General features: G+C 36.5%; 1 protein-coding gene across 1 annotated transcript in view; it reads right to left on the bottom strand.

The window, feature by feature from the left end:
• The window catches only part of MPP7 (MAGUK p55 scaffold protein 7), a 146,730-nt gene that overhangs the window by 29,614 nt on the left and 94,228 nt on the right, over positions 1 to 22,888 (bottom strand). The window contains exons 7-12 of the mRNA XM_058802274.1: positions 15,875 to 16,006; positions 7,664 to 7,745; positions 6,443 to 6,528; positions 4,580 to 4,654; positions 3,784 to 3,980; positions 3,197 to 3,261 (exon numbers count right to left, since the gene is read on the bottom strand). Of these exons, the coding sequence (XP_058658257.1) occupies positions 3,197 to 3,261; positions 3,784 to 3,980; positions 4,580 to 4,654; positions 6,443 to 6,528; positions 7,664 to 7,745; positions 15,875 to 16,006 (637 nt within the window). The remainder of the gene's footprint in view (positions 1 to 3,196; positions 3,262 to 3,783; positions 3,981 to 4,579; positions 4,655 to 6,442; positions 6,529 to 7,663; positions 7,746 to 15,874; positions 16,007 to 22,888) is intronic.

Here is a 22,888-nt window from a genome sequence, read left to right as displayed (position 1 = left end):
GATCATCACAAAAAAAGCCCACTTTTATTTTGCTTCCAAATGTATGATACACAAATATGTGGAAAGATTAGCAACTACATACATTGTTTTGCTGAAAAGTGTGAAAAACTCAAAATAGGAAACAGAAAGAAGGCTTCCCAGAAGTAATCCAACCTATCTGCTTTCCAGTTTTGAAACAACTTAATTATCAAAGCAAAAACAGTTGTTGACTGTTTCAGAGAGCTCTCTGTATAGATAAATATAAAAGTCCTTTCCAGTTCCAGGACTGACTTGAGAAGAAAGAAAAAAAAAGAAGTTATAGGACACCTCTTGCATATTATATGATTTTAACTGATTTTTAGATTAATTTTCAAGTAGAAGGACACTACCACCCTGGAATCCCATCTAAGAAACCAGAGCTGACTGACATTTTTTGGGCATTCAAGAAATCTGAGTATTTTTCCTCAATTCTCCCTATTAAAAACAAAGGCATGTATCACGGTTTTTCCTCATTACAAAACATGGGATTTATGGAATGAGTTGACTGAACAGAGCAGACCAACAACCGTGGCTACATACCCAGTGTCAAGAAAGCTTCCTAGTACAACTCTCAGTCCTGTCAGGAAAGGGACTTCTCTTAGCAGCTCTCCTGAAGTCAACAAATTTTCATCTTATTTGGAAGCCAAAATAATATCAACTGGCAAATGACCCTTTTTTCCTCCAAACTGCTAAGAAAATTCAGGTCACATGACTGGACAGGAACCACTGCACCACTGCAACAGCAACCAGCCTCTCAATATACAGCAAATTCAGGATGACCTACAGAACATGTCTCCCCACATGATTATCCTTCCATGAATTGGAAAACCCTATATTAGGATGAAGGATTAAAAAAAAAACCCTGAAGAAATCAAGCATTATCAATTTCCCACCTTCATGTGTGGGCTAAAAAGAAAAAAGAAAAAAGAAAAAAGAAAAAAAAATTAACCCAGCAGTTCTCTCCAACTTTCTGTTCTCTGTGCCACCTTCCCTACATGTTTCTGGTGCTGTCAGAATGCTGTTTGTTCAACTGAGCAATGCGTGATTTTCCAGCATCTCCCAGTTTTGGCAAGATGATTGCTGTGCACAAATACAGGCATGGCCTCCATACCTCACAGCTTCACTGCTATGCTTGGTAACACAAAAAAAGCTAATAAACTTTAGAAAGATCACAAAGGTGCAGAGTTTCTCAGCAGAATCTTCTTGAAAATCCAGGCAAGTAGGTTTTCCTGAGAGCAATTTGAGCAATATCCTAGGCACAATGTTTTTTTCTACTGTTAAATTCTGATCTTTAAAATGTCTTCTCTACAAAGAATCTGAATTCCCTCCCAACACTAAAAACATGTTTAGTCTTTGAACAAAGGGATAAGTCTACTCAGAGAAGCATTTTCCCTATTCCCATGAAAATCTGGCAGATATTGCAGCAGATTGTCTTTAAGAAAAAAGGAAGAGAGAGAATGACAAACCTACATTACTCTGCAGTCTTTCCTCCTTCAAGAGGCACCACTACCTTGTAATTAGCTGAGACTTGCTTTGTTCAAAGAAATTCCAAGAGAGAACAGTAATAGGCATACTGCTTGACCCTCATGCTCTGTCATATTTTAAAGGTAAGGGGAGGAAGGCAGGAACTCTTCTCCCTGTTCAAGCTATTTAAGGCAGTCAGTGGAAAAAGCAGAGACAACAGTAGGCATTGTACTCTGGGTCTTCTTTGGGTTGTAATTTTGGCAACTCCCAATCAAGTTCAGGCTGCCTATTTGGATGGGTGAGATGCATCTTGTAAAACCTTTCACTTGAAGGTCACTAGAAAGATGCAGTCCATTATAAAAGGGTTCATGCGGTGTTGCTGCAGCAGCTGATTTACCTCTTCAAAAGCACCAGTGCCACCTTATTGGAAGGCTCTTGTTGAGTGTATTATCCAGATTCAAGAACAGTGGGCAGAGAGAAATAGCTATACCCTGGGATCAGACACTTTTCCAAAACTGGGGTAGAGCAACTTGACCTAGAACCTAGAAAAACAACAGATTTACTACAACCTGGAGAAGCTCCTCTTGTTTCTAAGATCTATGTAAATAGAAAAGCTACAGTGCAATTGTAATGTCTGTTACTGCAATTACAGGGCTAGTCAAGGGCTTTGGAGTTAACAATAGCATTAGGGCACACAATCAAACAGCGAAATTGAATGAAAGATAGAAAATATAGATTATCAGAAAAATGACTGTTATTGTCAAGCTTCAGAACACAACAACCATAGCAAGAAGTTAGGACAATTGCAACAGAAACCTTGGTGAGGAGTTTTAAAGTTAAAAGCATTTAGTTTGGAATTTAGCGTGCCAGCCACTATCTGCCATAGCATCCACATTTTTTCTTTCATTGTTGGATAATGAAAGGTGGCTGGAAATATTAGACCACTTTCTGAATACTTCTAGTTGAACTCACAATCATGTTTGTATTTAAAATTTAGATCCTGCTGTAGCATGATAGTTTCTTACATTGCTCACTTTCTTATGAGCCTGTACAACTGAAAGAAATAACAGGTCAAGTAAAATATGCAATAATACTTAAAACAGATGTTGATGTAAATTCCAGTGAAGAAAAATATTTGTTTCAATGTATGTGCTTTCTTAGATGTTATTTTTCCTATATTGTGCAATTACCATATTTAAAAACAGATACTATTAAGGATGAGTTTGTTTAAAAAGCAGAAAGAAGTGATTCTGTGAATGAGTATCAATGAACAGAATGTTCTGACTTTTAAAAAATTCTACTACTTCATGGGACACAAAAAATTATCAGCTATATGGGGGAGAGAGGGGGAGACTATCAGACCTTCCATCTTACTCTATAAATGTCACTGTGTTGATGCAGTCCAAATTATATAAACTATTGAGCCAATTCTGTACTGTTTCAACAGGAAAAGAATACTCTTCAACCTTTGAAATATTACATATCAAAATATTAATTGGGTTCAGTACTTCAAAAACAAAGTCAGAGGTCTGAGAATGTTTCTAGCTTCTTTTAAAGCTTTTAATGACATTATTTATATTTATTTTCCTACTGATGCAAAGGGATCAAGAGGCTGTTCTGCCTGGGAGAAATGCATCCTATAGGTGAAACAAACTGCTATTTTATAAGGTTAGAGATGTGGAGTGTTATTTCTATTCCAGGTTAACAGACTTACATGATTTTCTGTTGGAAATTTTCAGTGGCTGAACCTGCACTTCTGGTCTTCTTAATGCAAATCTCCTATAAAATGGGAGGTGGTGGGGAAAAGACACAAGCTCCTCAGTTTTCACTGCAAATTTGGGATTAATAAACACTTAATATCATAAGACTATTGCAAAATATACAGAAGATTTTGTAAGAAATTAACTTAAAACAATGCAATCTATTCACAATCTAAAAAAGTTAAATCTTCCCTAAACTTTTTGTAAGCTGTCCAAAACCTGCTGCAGTTCTTATTCCTGCATAATACATCAGTGTGAATGCAGATACTGATGTGCTATTTTCCATATGTTTTTTCTTTCAGTCTGGATCAGTGTAATCCTATCAGTTTTTGTCATTATTAATTCTAGCCAGAGAAATAAGGAAGTCCAGAGTATGTCAGCAACATGTTTCCAAGTTAGTTGTCCTGCTGCAAATGCACATTCATTGTACCCTTGTAATCTATGAGCACTACACATGCCAACTATGCTAACTTAACAACTCACCAATAAGTCTCTTCTCTTACTGCAAAAAATAATGGAATTATGCTTCTCAGCAGCTCACCTCTCCTGGAAATGCTTTGAAGGGATCAAGCCTGCTCTGGGATTGGCATCACCTTCATGTTTGGCTTGCCACCAGGTTGCATCATCCTGGCTCATGATCTGAAGGATATCTCCTTTTCTGAAAGCAAGTCCAGCTTCTTTACAAGGAATTGCTTTATCTTCATTAGGATCATAGTCAAATAAGGCTCTGATAAACATCTGGAACAAACAGTGTTTGATCTTTAGAATCAAATATTAAATACAATCCAAAGGTATCTTCCTCTTCTGTTTCTACTGTTCAAAACCACTGAACTAAATAATGTAGATATTTACTGCTGCAAAACATCCTTATGGATGTCTAGCATTGGAAGTTCATATGGGAATGTTCAACTCATTGCTTCTGCAACTGCAGACTCAGTGGAGCAAAGGCTCAGTGACTCAAGGCAAGCAGGACCTGGCAGGTACACAGTGTGCCCATATGAGGAACAGAGGAGAAGACACTGTTGAACCAAGATGCCATCAAGTGTCTTCTAACTATGAACGATGGAAGGAGTACTTGGAACCAAGCCAGTCCTTGCAGAAGGTGGAAGATTACCTGTCAACTATACAGCTGAGAGTTCAGGCTCAAGAACCATGTTACAGCCACTCATAAATTCTGTGTATTGAAGTGTACAGTGTGCTGTCATGTACAGTACTGTCACATTACAGAAGTTGAGTCCACAGGTATAAATCACTTTATTGGTTCTGTCATCCAAACAAAAAATGCATATCCTCAGCATAACAGTTACTGCCATGGCTTCTGAAATAGTCTTGCTTACCTTGCCTTCCTTCACTGGCATTTCTTCCTTCACACTGGGTATAATTTTAAATGTAATGGCTCCTTGAGATTGAGCCTGGTGAACAATTGAAAAGAAAATGCACTCAGAATTAAGCTGATATTTCAAAGAAATCTTAGAAAATAAAGAAATTCAAATTAATTTAAAAGAATATAATGAGTCTATCCTCTCCCAAGCATGATCTCTGGAGTCTGACAGTTTCACTTTCCCAAACTTTGCATAACAAAACTTAAAATACTTGGGTTTATTTGCTTCTTGGGGGGGGGGGCAGATGGACTGTTAAAAACTGTGACCTGCATGGTTCAGAGGTCCCATTTCTGTACTGAAGGCAGGAGAAAATGCTACAGCTTAAATGTATGCATATTAGAAGCAACTGCTGGACTCCTGGCACAGTTTGGACATCCCTGGAAAAATCAAACTAACATTTCATTTTTCAGAAAAAAAATTATAGAAAAATTCGAACAGGCTTGTGCCATATTTATCATGCAGAGCTATTAGGGGTGGGATTTATTCGCTTGGCAACTTTAAGAAAGTAGAAAAGCAAAACATATTTGAATAGACGACGTGTAGTCAATGGAAAAAAAGCCCTGTGCTATAAATCTTAAAACAAGTTAGCCATCAGCAACCACCTCATCCATTCATCTTTCCCTATATCCCACTTAAAGTGTGTCTGGCTGCATTTTACTTATTAACCACAGTATATTCCCACTGCCTCAGTGACATTTTGCTATTGAAGGAAGTGCTAATCAGTTGGAGGCTCTGCTACTATTGCATGCAGCCGACAAGTTTCATAAAACCAGCAGAGTGAGCAGGCAGCCAACGATTTCAGCAAAATGGAAACAGGCCTGTCCAGTACCAAGCGAGACATTCTCCCGCCGCGCGTCTGCGATCCGAGGCTCACTGCTTGACAGGCAGCAGCCAGCGGCTCACTGCACCCGCCGCAGGACTGGAATCAATAATTCTGTTACTTCTGAAACAAGCTCTAACTAGCTTTTGATGTTTATATGGTACCTCAAAAAGGTAAATGGGGAAATTGTTCACACCTTTTCTAGCGGTGTTTTGTTTCTAGACATTTTAAATTATTAATTTTTGAAGGAAACTATGGTTCCGTAGGGAACGTGAAACCATGAAGAAAGAATGAGTATCAGCAGGCTAGCACTTGAATGATCTTGGTTCCTGAACCAAAACTGTGAGACAGCTGCTCAATTCAGCAGGACAGCAAGGTATTTATGTGTATAGAAAACACTTCAGCATGAACAATGGAGCTATCATGACCCTCATCAATGTCTTTGATGTAAAAATATGAAATATTTCTGAAAAAGTCTAAATTACTTAATTTGCAATGGTGTTTCAATAATGAGAAATCAGGCTGGCTTTAGAGACTGTGCAGTTTACAAAAATGTAGACAGAATAATATATATGGCTATATACTGTAAACCAATGTCATATAAAATATTGTATGTTCTACAGTCTGTCTAGTAACTGTATTATTAATTAATTGTCACACGGAGTGACAATGATTATTAATGAGTTATTAGCGAATACACTTAAAATAGTTCAAATTCAACACATCATGGTGGGCCTTAAAAACTATAGATTATGAACTGAAGTCTGCAACATTCTGCAACATATTTATGGCAATATTACAGTCTTTAACTCTTCACAAGTAATCTATAATTGCATGGAAAATCACTCTATGAGAAATGACAGATTTTTAAATGATAGCACTGGAAAAAAACCATTATAGTAGAATACATTTTTTTTCTAAGAAATACAGTAGAAATCATAAGTCTCATTACTTTTTCTTAACTCTCCTAAATTAATTTTAAAATGTTTGGTATTTACCAAAATATGTATTATTTCTTCAGGCTTTTTATCATCTACAGGAATCCCATTGACTTCCCTCAGTTCATCACCAACATGAATAAGCCCTACAGAAGAAAAAAAAGAAGTTGTGAAACTGTAGCTATGTATTACAAAAAAACTGCCATTAACATTCAGCTTGTTTCTCCCTTGTTCATATAGGTTAAGCTCCAATTTTCATACACTTTAAGCTCTAAAATAAAAACAGGAATATATGGTGAACATAATAGCTAACTGCCCTCTCAGACAAATTTGATAAGGTGGTTGGTTAACTCACCTCCCTGTCTTCCTCCTAAAAATTAATACCACCTTCTCTACAACTTTTCCAGACTTTCATGCAGATGTCTGAAAAATATCTATGCCAATTCTTTTTCTACTCTATTTCTACTCTACTACTTTCCTACTGCTACAGGTACAAGTAATGCAAAGAGCACTAAGGCTGGGAATGCTAATTTGTGGCACAAATGTTTCCTAATCTTATCTATCTATCTATCTATCTATCTATCTATCTATCTATCTATCTATCTATCTATCTATCTATTTTTATCTAGATTTACTCCATTACTGCATCTAAGGGTGAAACACAGCTGTCCTAAATTTTCTTCAGTGAAAAGAGACACCTTAATGCATGATTTGGGACTTCTTGCTTAAGTTTTTGCAGACACTGAGCATCCCAAACTAAACAAGGATGTGCTGTAATTTTGAGAACTACCAGCTGAAATGCCAAATGGATGGCCTAATATTTAATTATGTCAGCACCCCAAGTTCCCCCATCAGCAGGCTGGCATATGTCATCATGGAATGATTCCTGCAGCATCTGACACAGGGACAGGAGTAGGACTTTATGATCTTGGTGGGTCCATTCTAACTCAGCATATTCTATGATTTATAAACAGATGCTATCAACTGGAAACAAGTCATTATATACATATACACACACACATATATATATATATATGTATATATATATATAAACCCCTCTGTATGCACTAACTCAAAGACTCAAAGATACCTTGCTGCAACTGCATTGGGAAAAAAAATCAGCATACTTTCAGCAGTATTGAAATATCACTTTGGAAAACTGTTCAGAGCCTAAATATTTCGGTTTGTGATAGTGATGTATTTAATTTCTACAAAATATGCTATTTTATCTCATCTTGTTCTGAGCTTTTGAATGGCTAATGCCAAACTGCAACACCTTACCACTTCTATCTGCAGCTCCTCCACGCATTATCCTGGCCACCACAATTGCACCAGTATGTTCATCCCTTTTAATAGTAGCTCCCTTGGGTAAAAAAAGAAAAAGAAAAAATAAAGTTATTTGGTTTATCTCGGCATAATTTTAATATACTACACTAAAAAACATTTGCTACATCAAACTGCAAAAAGCTGATGTATTAATATGTGATTAAACCAGAAATGATACTTGCTTATGAAAAGAATATACAAAATATGTTGCTCTATTTCTGTCCTCTTAAAATGGGTCTTCTTTTTCAATCAGAAGTAACTCATGCATTCTGTGAATACACAGGTTTAAAGAAAAAAGGACAATGATGGAAAAAGTTTGCTTTTCAATTTAATGGCAACTGCAACATAGCTTACTTGAGACTGCTACTAAAATTGAACTAAACTACTGCTTCAAATTGATAATTTCAAATTGATAAATTGTTGTTCCTACATTAAAATAGGCCATACTCAATACTACAGGTATAGAAGGTATATCATTGTTCATAATTGTTGCACTTTATGCTCAGAACTCACTGTGTAGCTTTTTCCTTTACAGTGTTATCAATAAACAAACACACATTTGAGAAGTGCCCTGAATGTTGGGGCTCACCTTGAACACTCACAGGACAGAAATGCAGAGGAAGGGACATTTCCTGAGTTAATCATGCCTGTTTTCGTACATTACACACAGACAGCACAGGGCACTGAGGTGAAATGACAGTGTAGTTAAATTTCCAGTGAACAGCTGTCTGGATGAGAAAAATGCCTTTGTAACAAGAACTGCAAGGGTGCACTGCAAAGAGGCACAAGGTGATGGGGAAGCAGCAGGCAGCAGTGCCAAGTGAGAAGGGACACGGAGCTGCAGAGCTGCTGCCTCAGGTGCAGTGCCAGTCCTTTCAGGCAGAACTGGGGGAGCCAGGAAGGAAATGCTGGCCCTGTTCTGGGAGACAGAACTACAATGGGGATTTTAACTAGGTAAGTCATACTGCATAATCAGCCCCAAAAAGGTTACTTGATCCAGTATTTTTAAAAAACAACAGGGGAAAAAAACCTCATGCCTCGTCCATCAAGTTTTTAACTGCACATGGTTACTTTCTCATATTAATCTAATTAGTTACCTGCAATAGCTCTAACTTTGTTAATCAACAGAGATATTAAGGACTCTGTCAGGCAAGTCAACTCTCTGAAAATTTCCATATTTGCAATTAGTGAATGAACAGTATTACTTCACCTCTGAGTGCTAAGTGTATTCTGCCATCACTGGTTAAAATTTCCTTCCATCAAAGAAGTGTTGTGCTTGGAGTAAGGTACATAAGTACTCTTTATGGAAGTTCTTTGAATAATTTAAAAGCTTTTATAGCTACATTGCTATATCTGTTTATTCTAAACATGAACATCATATTTATCACTACTTCAATTTTTAAGTGCTTCATGAACATAAAGCTGAAAATGGTACAAGCAACAGAGTTGGGATTTTCCTACAGTTAGCAATTTCACTGACTGTAAATCAACTTGCTTCCCTCTACCTCTAAGATGGAAATACAGCACAAGTCACAAAGACAAAAACTGGAAGACTAATTTATATTTTATATGCAAGTTGCATTTATTGCAAATAGAATAAAATTAAAATAGTCACCATTCACTTCGGCTGAAACTTCAACAGCAGCCAGCATCCAAAGCAAAACTGATGTGCTATGTTTGTGCATTTCATTTACATTCTAAATTTATTAGTATGAAATTCTATCTATAAGTAAACTAATTCTGCAATTTGCCAGCCTTATTCTTACGTATTGTTTATTATGCAATTATATCACCATGCACTTGTTTGCATTACAGTTTCAAATTAGTCTGAGAGTTTCAAAAAAACAGATTTAGCTGCAGTTAATCTCGCTTAAATAACTCATTACTAGACTTCTGTGCAAAAAGAATTGCATACCATTAGGAAAACATTAAACAGCCTTAAGCCCCCTAACTTATATCTCAATATTAAGTTCTGACCTTGCACCAACAGCTACTAATCTGAAGTTTATAATACCTGGAATGTTTTACCTATTTTAAAGTAAAAAGTATTTTGCTGGGGTTCTTTTCTGAATATATCCATCAAAAAGAAAAAGAGCAGCATTAGGATGCTAGAGACAAATCTAAATATGGGACATTTCCACTACACTGTCCATACAAAATAGGCTCTCCTAATTAATCCAGGAAAAAGCCTTCATCAGAAAGGCTGTATGCCTTTTACCTAGAAGTAAACACCATGAAATGCCACCAAATTCCAAAGGCAAGCAAGGACTGGCAGGCCTCCCCTCCCCTGTGATCACCCACTATCCCACTATCCCAGCCCCATGCTGATGTCTGGAAAGTGGTAGCTCACTTTGCCAGGCTTTTTAGACTGATAATAGAAAAAAACCTGTGTGCAATCAAAGACCACACTACTGACCCAGACAGCATCTGGAAGTAACAATAAGGCTCTTGTCCAAGTGGAACAGTCACTTCATGCTCTATGTGATTATCACTACTGGCACAAAACAAATTTTCCTAGCATAGATTAATCGATCTGAAAGATGGCCCCACAAAGATAACAGGTAAAGTGGAATTTTCATACAAAGGACAAAAACAAGTTCAAAATGATAGGAAAATTATTTAACCCAAGTTAGCTCACTGTCAGTATCTCCTCTGTGGCAAACCCAAAGTGCATGGGCAGGTCCATGGAAAACACTACTTGAGTTTATGTATTTGTACCTTTAGTACACCATTTTAAAAGGAGGTTCTATAAATCCCACTTTCCTCCCAATTTAGAACTCTTAAATCATCAAATACAAGTGGATTTCTCTGTGAAAACCTGAAGAGCTGATTTTCTGAAAAAGCAGCTTCTCTTGTACTGCTGCCAGCCCTGCTTAAACTATGAGGTATATATAATCTGGCAAGAAATTCTCCTTATAAGATGTTCAGCTCCAGTACTTTCAGTTACATGTGCAGTGCAGCTCCTCATTTAGGGCTTTAAAAATGGAAGAAGGTTAGACTGGACCTTGAAAGCTGGAAAATATTTTCGGTATTGTGAGCCAAAAGTGTAAGTTACCCTAAACGAGACATATACAGATGTAATAGCATAGCTCAGTTTAAAATACTTCTAAAGGGAAAAATAAGGAGTTTGGGAGCCATATGGTGATCAGACTGAGAAAATGCTTAAAGGTATACCATACAAAAGCACTAAAAATAATAAAAGCTCATTCAGCAAGGCTCTTCCACTGTTTTTTAGTTGCTTTTCCCCCCTTCCCCCCATTTTTAATGTAGTATCACTCATGGGTAAGGACTGCTCAGGGCTTCACAGATGTGAGCTTTATTATTTCATCCATTTATCTGCTGGTTCCAGAATATAAACATTTTAAGTCTTTATTTTTTAAAGAAATAAAAACTAGCCTGTAAAATATATTACTAATAAGAGAATTTGAAGCATCAGTAATATTGTTGCACACCTCTCTGTTAAACAAAAGCACATGCAGATGATAAATGCAAATAAATATTCCAATAAGCCTTAGTTTAATTTATTCTCTATTGAAAGTGCAAATACAAGTATCAGTTTCCTACCTTACAGTGAGTAGCTATTTAAAAGTTAACGTACACTTATGTAGACTATACAGACAAAAGCTAACCCTACATCCAAATCCCACCAAAATCCCACCAAAAAACAGTTAGGTTCATCCACTATTGTGAACTGAGCTACAGGGACTAAGAGTGTGAGGTGGATGAAAGCTGTTGCATCTGCATGGACAGAAGGCATAAATGACTTCTTTAAATCACCAAAATGAATTTCACCAAGTTCAGCTGTGGATATGAGGTACACAGTTAAATTAAGGTGTCCAGGCTACTTCTGTAGCTCTGGAGACTGAATCATCCTTTCATTAAGTCAAGAATTTTAAACAGATGGATGGCATGGGTCATTTTCAGGAGCTGCCTCTTTTTCTCTTGACTATAGACATGGCATGGCATAGAGATAAGTCATCAAATGACCAGATCTATGTGAAATGAATTTTTGTGACAAAGAAGCAACCATCTTAATGTGAAGAAGCATCCTATTAAGAGTACCAGCTGTAACAAACCTGGAGTACTACATCTGGAAGCTGGCAGTAGTAGGAGGCCAGGTGCTGAACCCCTGGTAGTGTGGTTACTCATCTCGGATATCAGGAATGCTAACTAGGAACAGGGCTGTGGCTGAAAAAGCCCTGGAGAGGTAGGCAGAAGTAAAAACTCTCCAAGCTCTCTGATAAAAAGCCCAGTCACGGACAGGTGAATTCCGGATTGTCTCTGAAAAGAGATGTTTCTACCTCTCTTTATGTAAGGTTCAGAGATCTTCCAAATTCCTTTGTTAAAACAAAACATCCTAATACAATTTCACCTCATTTGAGGGAGACACTGCTGGAATGGCATTTGCTAACAGAGCATTAAAAAGACCCCAAACCCAATATTGTGGAAGGATTAACAAAAAGTTTAAAACACTTCTCTCAAAAAACTGGGGGAAAGTTCAGCACTGACTTCTGAATTGATGAAATCTGGCAAACAGAAGGCCCTCCTACAAACCATGTGTTTCTCTCTCTTGAAATGATTACTCCTGGGAACTCAGGCTTCATCAATATATGATTAACCCCAGCTAAGAACTTTGGTGAGGTGCTTAAATCAGAGAAAAGCACGAACAGGAGCATGAGAGGAAACGTGGTGCAGTTTTATATAAAAATGGTCACTAGGTATATTCCAAAGAAGTTAAGAGAGTGCCTAATTGCTTCACAGTGAGTACTGCTGAAAGTAATCCAAAGGAAATGCAATTCAGAATGTCTAGGGTTTGCAACTGATGTAAAGCTTGTGGCTTTGCAGGGAAACAATCTCTACTGCTTGGGTACAAATAGAATATGAGTCTGTCTCGAGTGGAAGAAAAGTTCAAAGAGCTCCATATCTTCAAGTCAAGAAATGAAACAATCTCTATCCCAGTAAAAATCTTGTATAGTATCTCCAATCTCAAACTCAATTGCTTCTAAAAGCAGACTCCTGATACAATGTTGCAAGTGGAAGTCGGACTTTTTGACTGGAAAATGAATCCATTAACAGAACAAGCAGAGATTCTTTGATCTCTTCTAAGAATATCCAAGACTTCAGAGCAAGTTCTGAAGGAAAAGCCATTAAAAATATATGGAAATAAATAATAAATGAAATTATAATTAGTTTAGTAAACATAGATCATGGTTATCTTCCTTTAGTAAAATAACTTTGGGAAGCATAAACACAGAAGATCTAATATTATAGTATAAGCCTGTCTTCAGTTATTCTGCCATGCTGTATTTCAGTAAGACCCATAAGGGGAAAAAAAATCTAGAGAAGACAAAGACAAAAATAATAGGTTTGTTATGTATTGTGCTGATGGTGTCATAGTAAGTCACTATAAATCTGACACAAAGAAATTAATGTTTGACATGAACATGAATGATGTTAAAGTGCATTATGGAAGAGGACTGTTCTCTATTCTTTGAATTCTTCTTGGAGAACAAGTAACAGGACTCACCATAAGTTCTTCTCTAACAAAAATAAAACACCAAGATAGGCTCAGGATCTGGAAAGATCACAAATACAGTTTTCCTACACAGATAAAGTAAAACCTTAGAAATATTGGAGATTCCACATATCCAGTTATTTTGCTCTAGTGCTGGACTCCCCAACTAATGGACTACTGTTAATTCTTAGTCTAAACCTCGCAGGGCTGCACCTTGTGACCAGTGCCTTGTGTTTTAGATCTTTCACTGCTGAGGAATTTTACTTTATTGTCCTTGTGACAATAAAGTACTTGAATGCTTCAATTAGATTCTACCCTTTGCCTCTTCCTAATAAAAGGTCTACAACACATTCTATTGTAAGGCTGTTTTCACATTGGCAAATAAACAAAACTGTCTTAAACTAAAGAAATTAGTTTGTTCACATGTTTTATATTTTCCAAGGCTGCTGTCATGTCTAGTAAAAGATCTAAAACCCCTTCTCTGTTACCTCTGTAATACAAGAGTTGTTAACACCAACAGTGTTGTTAACTTAAATTCACAAGTGTGGATTTAAGACAGTGTACAGGTTTTGGCTGGGATAGGGGTAATTTCCTTCATGGTAGCTCCTATGGTGCTTTGTTTAAATTTGTGATGAAAACAGTGTTGATAATACATGGATAATTTAACTATTGCTGAGCAGTGCTTACACACTGTCAAGGCTTTTCTGCTCACCACCCCACAAGTGAGGAGGATGGGGATGCACAAGGAGCTGGGAGAGGACATAACTGGGACAGTCAACCCCACCTGAACAGAGGGACATCCTCCACCATGTGCTGTCATGCTCAGCAAGAAAACTGAGGGAAGAAAAAGGAAGAGGGCATGTGTGGAGTGATGGCTTTAGTTTTTCCAAGAAACAATTACAAGTGATGGAGCCTTGCTGTCCCAGGGATGGCTGAACACCTGCCTGCCCAGGGGAAGTGGTGAATGAATTCCATATTTCTCTTTCCTTGCACATGCAGCTTTCACTTTACCTCTTGAACTGTCTGTCTCAACCCACGAGCTTCCTCATGTTCATCCTTCCGATTCCCTCCCCCATCCCACTGGGACAATGAGTGAGTGGCTGTGTGGGGCTGAGCTGCTTACACAGACACACAGGTATCTGGAAGAGCTCAGTGTCCCACCGGAACGAAGAGGCAAGACTGGAATTTGAGGAACAGTCCAAGGATAACCTTTGGCTTAAGCAAGTGGTTTCTTTAGGAGAGCTTAAAATCTAAAAGGCCAATATACAGTGTATATATTTCATAAAGTTTTCAGAAAATATCTGAGTTATGTTTTACAAGTTACTATTATCCAATCCATTTTGAAATACTATTAACTTATGGTGTTGAACTCCTAAGTCTTAGTAAAAAATCATGTTTGTAATATGAAACTATGTAAGTTAAGATTTTATTAAGCTTTTCTGACAAATAAAAAAAAAGGTGTTACAATTAACACTAAAAATAGGCTCCTCAATTAGACTTCATTTCATACTGTTCATACTGTATGTTCAAATCCCCACATACCTCTCAGAAGGAACAATATTTCTGATACTAAATCCTAAAGCAAACTTGTTTTATTTCCCAAATAATGTCTTTGATAAAAAAATACAAAAAGCTTAAAGCTGTTATTCAAATATTTGAGGAAAAAATATTTAGTACGTTAAAACAAAGAACTTTCCATATGGTCAAACTTCTAATTATGCCCATGAGCACCTACAGTCAGTCAATAAGAAAACTCATTTCTTGTTTATTGAAGAGTGTGATCCATCAAGAATTAGAGTGATAGTAAGATATCTACTGTGGGACAAAATACCCCTGTATGTCTAACAGAAGCAGCACTCTCCCACTGCTGTCTCAAGTACAGAATGACGACCTTCTCAAAGTAAGTTTGCAGGTATTTCTCCAGGATTGCTGTCCATTAAAACAAATATTCAGTATAACATAAAACAAACCTCTTACTGGTTTGCAGGATAAAAAGAACATAGTTAAATTTTATACAAGATGACTCCCACTCTACAGCAAATAAAAAGAACCAAATCAGTAAAGCATTTTAATATTCTTGTAATACAACCTAGGTTTAGTCCTTTCATTTTTCCAGATATCCCCATGAAGATATTAACTTTCTAGTATTCATAATGCAAAGTAAAACAACAGACATTTTAAATTTGCCCAGATTTCAATTCAAGTATTTTAAAATATGTTTTCGTGCTTTCTTTTCAGTGTATTGAAAGGTCATGTTTTTTTACATGAATGCTAACAGGCACAGTTCACAACACAGGTCAAGATTTCTTTGGGGATTCATTCTCTGTCTCACATTTTAAGCTAAGTTCATGATTTGAATTCAAGATAAAAGACAAATATATATTTGATCTAAATGCCCAGACTGGCCCACATATATAATGCTTAAACACCATGATGATCACTCATTGATGATGATTATTCACTTCATATGCTTTACTAATAAAGACTGTGAATGGCAGTCACAAGTGTATTACTTTATGTTATGAATAATCATGTGTAATGTCTGTCTATGCATGTTTCAAGTTAATATCCCCCACTCACATTCATAATCTGAGCACCTCCCACCCTGCATGCAAACACAAAATCCCAAACCAAAAGACAGGGTTACCTACCAAGGGTTCCCGGTTTTTGACAAGCCTAATTATTTTAACTGAATCTTCTTCTTCATCAATATCATCAGGCATGGGGGGCAAGACAGGATCATAGTTCTTCTGAGCAACAGTATCATGTACAGACAGCAAAGCCTGGAAACATTATTGATCAGTATATTATTATTTGGCATCTGAAAAGTTTAGGGAAGGGAAAGCAGAGGATATTATTCATACCCCGAATTCACTACTGCAAGTAGATTGAATATAATTCTTATATTCAATTTTACTTGATTTCAAACTGATGAAACAACTCCATAAAGAATATGTTTCTATATATAGAATGTATGCAACTAGTAAATTGTGGGTGGAGAACTGTGTCTTCATACACGCAAAAAAACACCACGTGCTTTGCATGCTAGCTTGAAATTAAAACTATGAACAGGACAAAACCTTAGTAAGTAAATAATTATATTTGCAATAAGTAAAAACTTTATTTGATACAGTAGACAGTCCTATGAAACAAACAAAATAAGCACTTTCCAAGATTTCTGTTCAAGCACAAGATGTATAACATGAAGCTGTTGCCCAACCATTCTCTTTATAGGAGCTCTGAAAGCTTACCTCCTTAATGGATTCCTTTCATGTGAGCCTCAAATTGTCTTAGGAATTTTTAATTTATTATGGAATTCATAAGTGAGACTGAGGAACATACTACTGAAGCAATTTGGTTTATGTAGGTGCTTATCAACCACGTGTTGCCTGTCTTTCTTGCTTCTTTTCCTTCTCTATTGCTTCTTCAGTTCATGCACAACTTTTACTTTTCAAAGAAAAGCCTAACAAAGACTGACAAAAGGTTCCATCTTAAAAATAAAATAATTAATGAATTTTCCTTTCAGGAAATAAGAATCCCGAAAGGCAAAGGAAATGAGAAAGCTCATTCTCCTAAGGCTCAAAAAAAATCTCAGCAATAACACAAAATACACAGTTTTTTCTAGATACAGAACTCCTGACACTCTTTTCTACTTCAAAAAGTCTTCATTATTTGTAATACCCTGTACATTGGTAAAAAATGGTTAAGTAATACTTTAGCTTTTGTAGTGAAAACTGTACATTGTACCACAAATAACAGCAACAGCCAGATGTATAATCCTATCTACTGCTTTGTTGCTTCTGTTTTCAAGTAGTTTTCACTCAATATGTGACTATTTAACAGCCTTTCTTATTAAAGGACAGAAAATGGTGACATTTCTCTGATGCCAGTTTCCTTGCTACTTAGTCATTGGTGGCCAGTATTTGACTGAGTACACAAATGACCAGAAACTCTTACGTTCTCAAGGATAGTACAACTGTTTTTAAAAAACGTGACACTTCCATTATACTGTTTCAGGGTTTTTCTTTTCCTAAATGGAGGAAACTTTTAACAACAAAAAGTAATTTTAATTTCCAGAAAATGCTACAAGCTACCACGTCAAAAGCTGAAGGCAAAGAGAGCATATGGTAATCTTCAAATTCTGAAGTGTAAATTTAAACTTAGGGCTTCAACAAAACAAACACACAGGAAAATCATGCCTGCTTCGTCATAAATTACTATTGCTTTACTAATCTTTATGCACATTGTAGAATTTCATTAAAACATTTCAACACACTAATTATTTCTCGTTTTCTTCCCAATACACAGTTATGAATTTATACTACTTACCATCAGAAATTACCCTCCAATGAATGACCAGTTTTACTTTAGATCTGAGCTAAAAACCTCAGGCTAGCAATTATGGATCCTCCTGGAAATGTTTATTGTGATGCATGACATATGTAAAAGCCATGCAATCACATGCAGCCCTCTATGATGTATGTGAAATATCAAAGATACACTAAAACAAAAGTAGTGTTTGCTTTTACTTCAGGCTACTTAAAGTTAAGACTCCTTTAACTAGTCTTCTGCAATTACATTTTCCACATAAAGCTAGGGCACATTCATGGACTGGTTCAATTTAATGAGGTTCTATACTCCAGTTTAAAAACAATCAGGCAGATAGAGAAAACAGATGAAAATAGTATAAAGTACCATTTCCAGAGTAAAAGGCAGACACTTAAAACAAGTTCAAAAAAACCCACCCTTGACAATGAAACTTGCAAAACCAATTCTGTCCACTTCTACACTGAATTATGCCACTAGTGTTATTAAGACACTTCCCTGCTCTGGCTGTCAGATCAGGATCCTGGACACTGCATACAGAACAACGATGCATCCCAATCAGTGCCTGGTATTTATGATGCTTTTCTTTACTTCAACTTCACAACAACTAGAACTTATCAACCTATTCCTTTCTTCTCCCAAAAAACATATTAAACTACAATGTATTACAGTTAGCCATCTTTTCCTCAAACTTCAGCACTACTTAATCTCAGTGCAAAGATACATATTTCAAATAAGAGCAGGAATGAGAGCAGAAACAATGTGTCTTTTCTCAGTCAAGCTTTCAGAAGAGCTTCTGTAATCACAAACTTGTTTATGATGTACACTGAACATGCTAAGATTTCTTGCCTTGTCTTCTATTGCTGCTTCTTTTCACACACTACTCTTGGTCCACTGTAGTGCTCTGAAATAGAGCAACTAAAGAGTCAGAATAGTCAGTCAGTTGCTCTGAAATATCAGCACAGACTTTGGGCAATAGCTAATTTGCAAAGAAAACTTAAAAAGCCATTTTGATTTCACTTAATGGGTCCAACTACAGGTGATCAGTCTGTCCTCAAGAGTACATCTGTATGTTTTGAACACAAGAATAAGCTGCTGTATGCACAGATATTCAACAGAATCTCTGCACTATTCAATTAATGTAGTATAAAAAATGATGTATCAGACTAGATGTGTATAGAGAATATTAGGGATTTACTTAAAAATAAACAAATTGCAAGTGCCAAGAAACAAAAGTTGGATCATAAGATGAACAAGATTTACCCAGAATAATTGTGCAGCAAATGCACAATGTAAAGATAGAAATGTTCTCTTTTTATATATAAGAAGTGAAGAGCTAATTCATGTCCATGATCATAATTTTTTAACTCTCACAGGAAACTGCAAGAAGTGCATACAAATTCGGAGTTTTTAAAATGCTTTTGTTTTGTTTTCAAATACACAACTCTTCAGAACTATGAACACAGAATCTGAGATTTGGGTCATGTATATTTAAGCACCTCTGGAGAAAAAGATTTTATTTCAGCTCAAAGTTCTATGCTTATGATTCACTAATGTAAACATGGTCCATATTTAGAACTTGAAAGAAGGTATGATTCAAACTCCTGCACTACCTAAACATAAATATTGATGTTCAGCTAAATTCTTAGACATGATCTAGCTGGAAATGAATACTTTCATCGGACCTCTGAAATGTCTAATAACTAGTGCTATATTTTTCATATTAAAACTATCACTGATCATTTCACAGTTTATAAATTGAAATTTTACGCTATCAACTTACATGAAGAAAATCTGACACTGGAAACATTGTAAGTTCTTTTTCTTAAACAGTTCTGAAACTCTAAATGTTTATTTAAATTGAGAATGTTATTAATGAAAACAGTTCTACACTTTGAAAAATGTGTATCACTTAACTAGACTAATTACATTTTTGCTCTTATAAAACAATGACAAATTTCATATTATTTTTTTGCTTCTTTTTATATTTTGAGATCTGCAGGAGTAAAAATACACCAGTTGCTCCTGATTCATGAACACAGCTCCTTATGTTTTTTAATCCTCATTATTAAAATAAACTCTCCATCTAAGCTTTATTTTTCATAGATGCTTTCTGTTCAGTAGTCTAGAAAAGCATTTTAGAAAACGGTGAGTTAAAGAAGTGAAACAAATGGATGAAGAAACAGAACCAGCCTCTTAATAGTAGTTGGAAAAAGTCATTATTAGAAATTTAAATAGTGAATAGTCATCAACAGAAACTTTGTAGCGACTCAAACCAACCTTTAGGAGAGCCAACAGCTGCAACAAGAGAGCGGCACTGCCAAGGCAGAGGAGCACATTACTGCCCTGGCAGCACAGTCAGCAAAATGGAACAAAATGGCCCATGACTGCGCTGTCCCAGTGCACAGCCTGCATCATTAGCACCAGCCACCTTCTCTGGCAGTTCAGCTTCAACTCCATCAGGTGAGACACAGACATTTTCCCACCTCTTTGCTTTGCCATGGTGCCAGTAACTGCCACTGAGGCTGGCACAGGAAAGTTTCACTTGACAGAAAAGTAACTTTATCAGCAACCACAGCAATGTGCCCCTCAACTCACCTGGCAGAGCTCATGCTCCAGAGAGCTCCAGCCATATTATGCTTTCCTTTGAGATAAGGTTACAGAAAAAACAAAAAAGGATGAAAATGTTGGTGGAGAAAATTATTCAAGATTGGCAAGATTAATTAATGAGTAACTTGCATAAAATTAGAATAATGTAAGTAATGTCATCCAGCAACAGATACCAAAGCAGAAAAGTCGAAAAGAGCTGGGAGAAGACTGAAGCATGGAAGGAAAGACCATTGAGAGCATCAGAATGGAAGGAGAAGCACAGAAGTCATAAAAACCAAACATGTGCAAGAATTTACAGAACAGTACAATAAACCTGGAGAAAGCTGAATCACTCTGGTGATGGCATACAGACTCTAGCCACTGTGTGGTAAAGCAGCCATCAGAAATCAACAGCACATGACAATCGCTTCACCACCAACTCTGCCTGCTAAGGGACTGTGTGCAACTCTAACCCCAATACAAAACAAGGCAGGTGAGGACAGGCATCTCAATCAGCAGATAAGAGCAATCACATTAGCTGAACACTCCATCTCAGCTAAAGCATGAAGTATAATCCAGAAGCAGAAGCAAGCAGTAAAATTACAGGCAGGAGGAACTCAGTTGTGCTGCTGAAGTAGCCAGAGGATGGCAAGAGTAAGAGCAAAAAATATTTTTTACAAGCTACAGTAAACACATATTAAGTAGAGAAGTAGTATTATTCTCTCCAATGCTGCACTAATCCAATCACTTTCCAAGAGAAATCTGTGATTTTCTGTTCTGTACAAAATTCCCAAGTTAAATATATAGAGTACATAATGTTAAAGAAATCAGTTAACTTCTAGTTAAATCGATTTGCTTTTGCCACTGAGGATCACTCACACTATTCAATCAACATAAGCAAAAACCTTTGACAGCGACAGTAAGAAAAATTAAATATGGTCCTTTAACTTAAGCATAATTTTATGTTCATAATCAGGAAACCAATGGGTGTACTAAGTAAGAGATAAAAAATCTGGGCTAATTTACTTCCTTCCGTCCTGCAAATGATATCTTTTGCTATATATCCTTTATAAAAATATACAGAAATTATATATTGTATGAGAAGACAGCAGATATGTACAAAACAGAAAATAACATTCCATGCTTGCAAGCGTATTTGCATGCTTGCATCTGTACTTAAACTAAAATTGCCCTCTACTTTAAGCTTGTCCAGCTGGCAATTAAATCCCTTTCTCTTCCAATCTTTGATGTAGCTGGGTCACAGCAGTGGTTCAAAACAATAACACATACTGTGTATATGTGTGGTTTTGAGTTCTTAATATCTACCGTAGACTAATGATCTTAGCACAGCAACATCTCAGCTGGATCAATACTCAGTTTATATTACTTTTTCTTCTTTATTATGGTGGACTTTATTCATGACTATGCGAACTGTCTCTCACAAAAGGGTAATTTCCTTGCCTGAAAATGCTATTTCTTGATTTCAGATTCACCAGTCTGAACTGATGGGTTTACCTGCAGCTGGTAGCCAGACGGCAACAGCCAACAGAAAAATGAACTTTCTGCATCTTCAGACCCCCGCTTCCTCTGGCTCAGTGTTCACAGCCCCTGGAGATGCTTCCCAAATCAAACTGTTCTCAGTGTTCACAGAAACACACACTCCATCCATCCGTGTCATCTGGTAAAGGTGTTAATACCCTTCCAGATGACAGCCCTATGTTTTCCCTCAGTTGTGGATAACAGCGAAAAAAGTTCTGATTTTAAATCAATAGCAAAGAATTTGAACAGTCTGTTTTACATTCACAACATGATTCATGTAGCTCAAGTGTCCTTGAAGCTCTAAGCCCTGTTTAAGTAACTTCCAAGAGTACAAATAGATGGCTGTCAGAGTAGAAAAGCAGCACTGTTTCATTATCTTGGCAATCCTTAATCGATTCCTTTTTAGAAAAAGTGGCATCTTCCAAAGAATATTAAGTGTCTACAGTGGTAGCACATACCTTTTCTTGGTTTAAAACCATCCAAAGGCACCCCAAAGAAATCATATGAAAACATTAAAGAAAGTAAAAGCTGAGGATGCATTTGCCTTTTCTAAAAAAGACAATGACTCTAGGAATGACTCAGCTTTTATTTGACATTGGCATCATGTCTAAAGTCCTCAAAAGAAAAAAATATATTGATCCAAAAGGTTAAAAGAATTTGAATAAACCTAATTCCCCCAGAAAATAACAACATGTAATGATCTATGATAAGGAGGTCTTAAATTCAGCTACAGAGCACTCCTACTATGTGGAAACCTAAAGAAAAATGAAGTAGAAACGAGGAGACTGTTGAACAGAGAGTCCAAACACAATATGGTCCAACAAATGCTAAAGAAAAACACCACTGAAGGAAAAAGCAGCATAAAAAGATGACATCTAAAAAAAAGGGACTATTTGCTTTATATTGTGTAGTTTCTCCAATTCACTAGTTCATTTTCAGTAGATGAATGGAATTACTGCTTGAAAGGGATGTGATTTTATCTGTCGTGACTTTTTCCTCCTCCTAAATTACTGGCCTTGTTGCCAACTGTTATGTTCTCTATCTGAACGCTGTAGTTACATGCACGCGATTCAACGTTCTTAGGTGGGTGAGAGTTGGTTCCCTCATGTCGGAAAGTTTGTATATATAACCAAAGAATTTCTTTGATTTACTTTTCAGATTTTATATTTTCTGCTGCCAACCTGCCTGGCTTCACTTTTGTTTATGTTATC

The sequence above is a fragment of the Ammospiza caudacuta genome, chromosome 1 (assembly GCF_027887145.1).
Source record: "Ammospiza caudacuta isolate bAmmCau1 chromosome 1, bAmmCau1.pri, whole genome shotgun sequence".
Lineage (NCBI taxonomy): Eukaryota > Metazoa > Chordata > Aves > Passeriformes > Passerellidae > Ammospiza > Ammospiza caudacuta.
The sequence above is the reverse complement of the archived record's forward strand: the minus strand, read 5'-3'. Positions and strand labels throughout refer to the sequence as shown.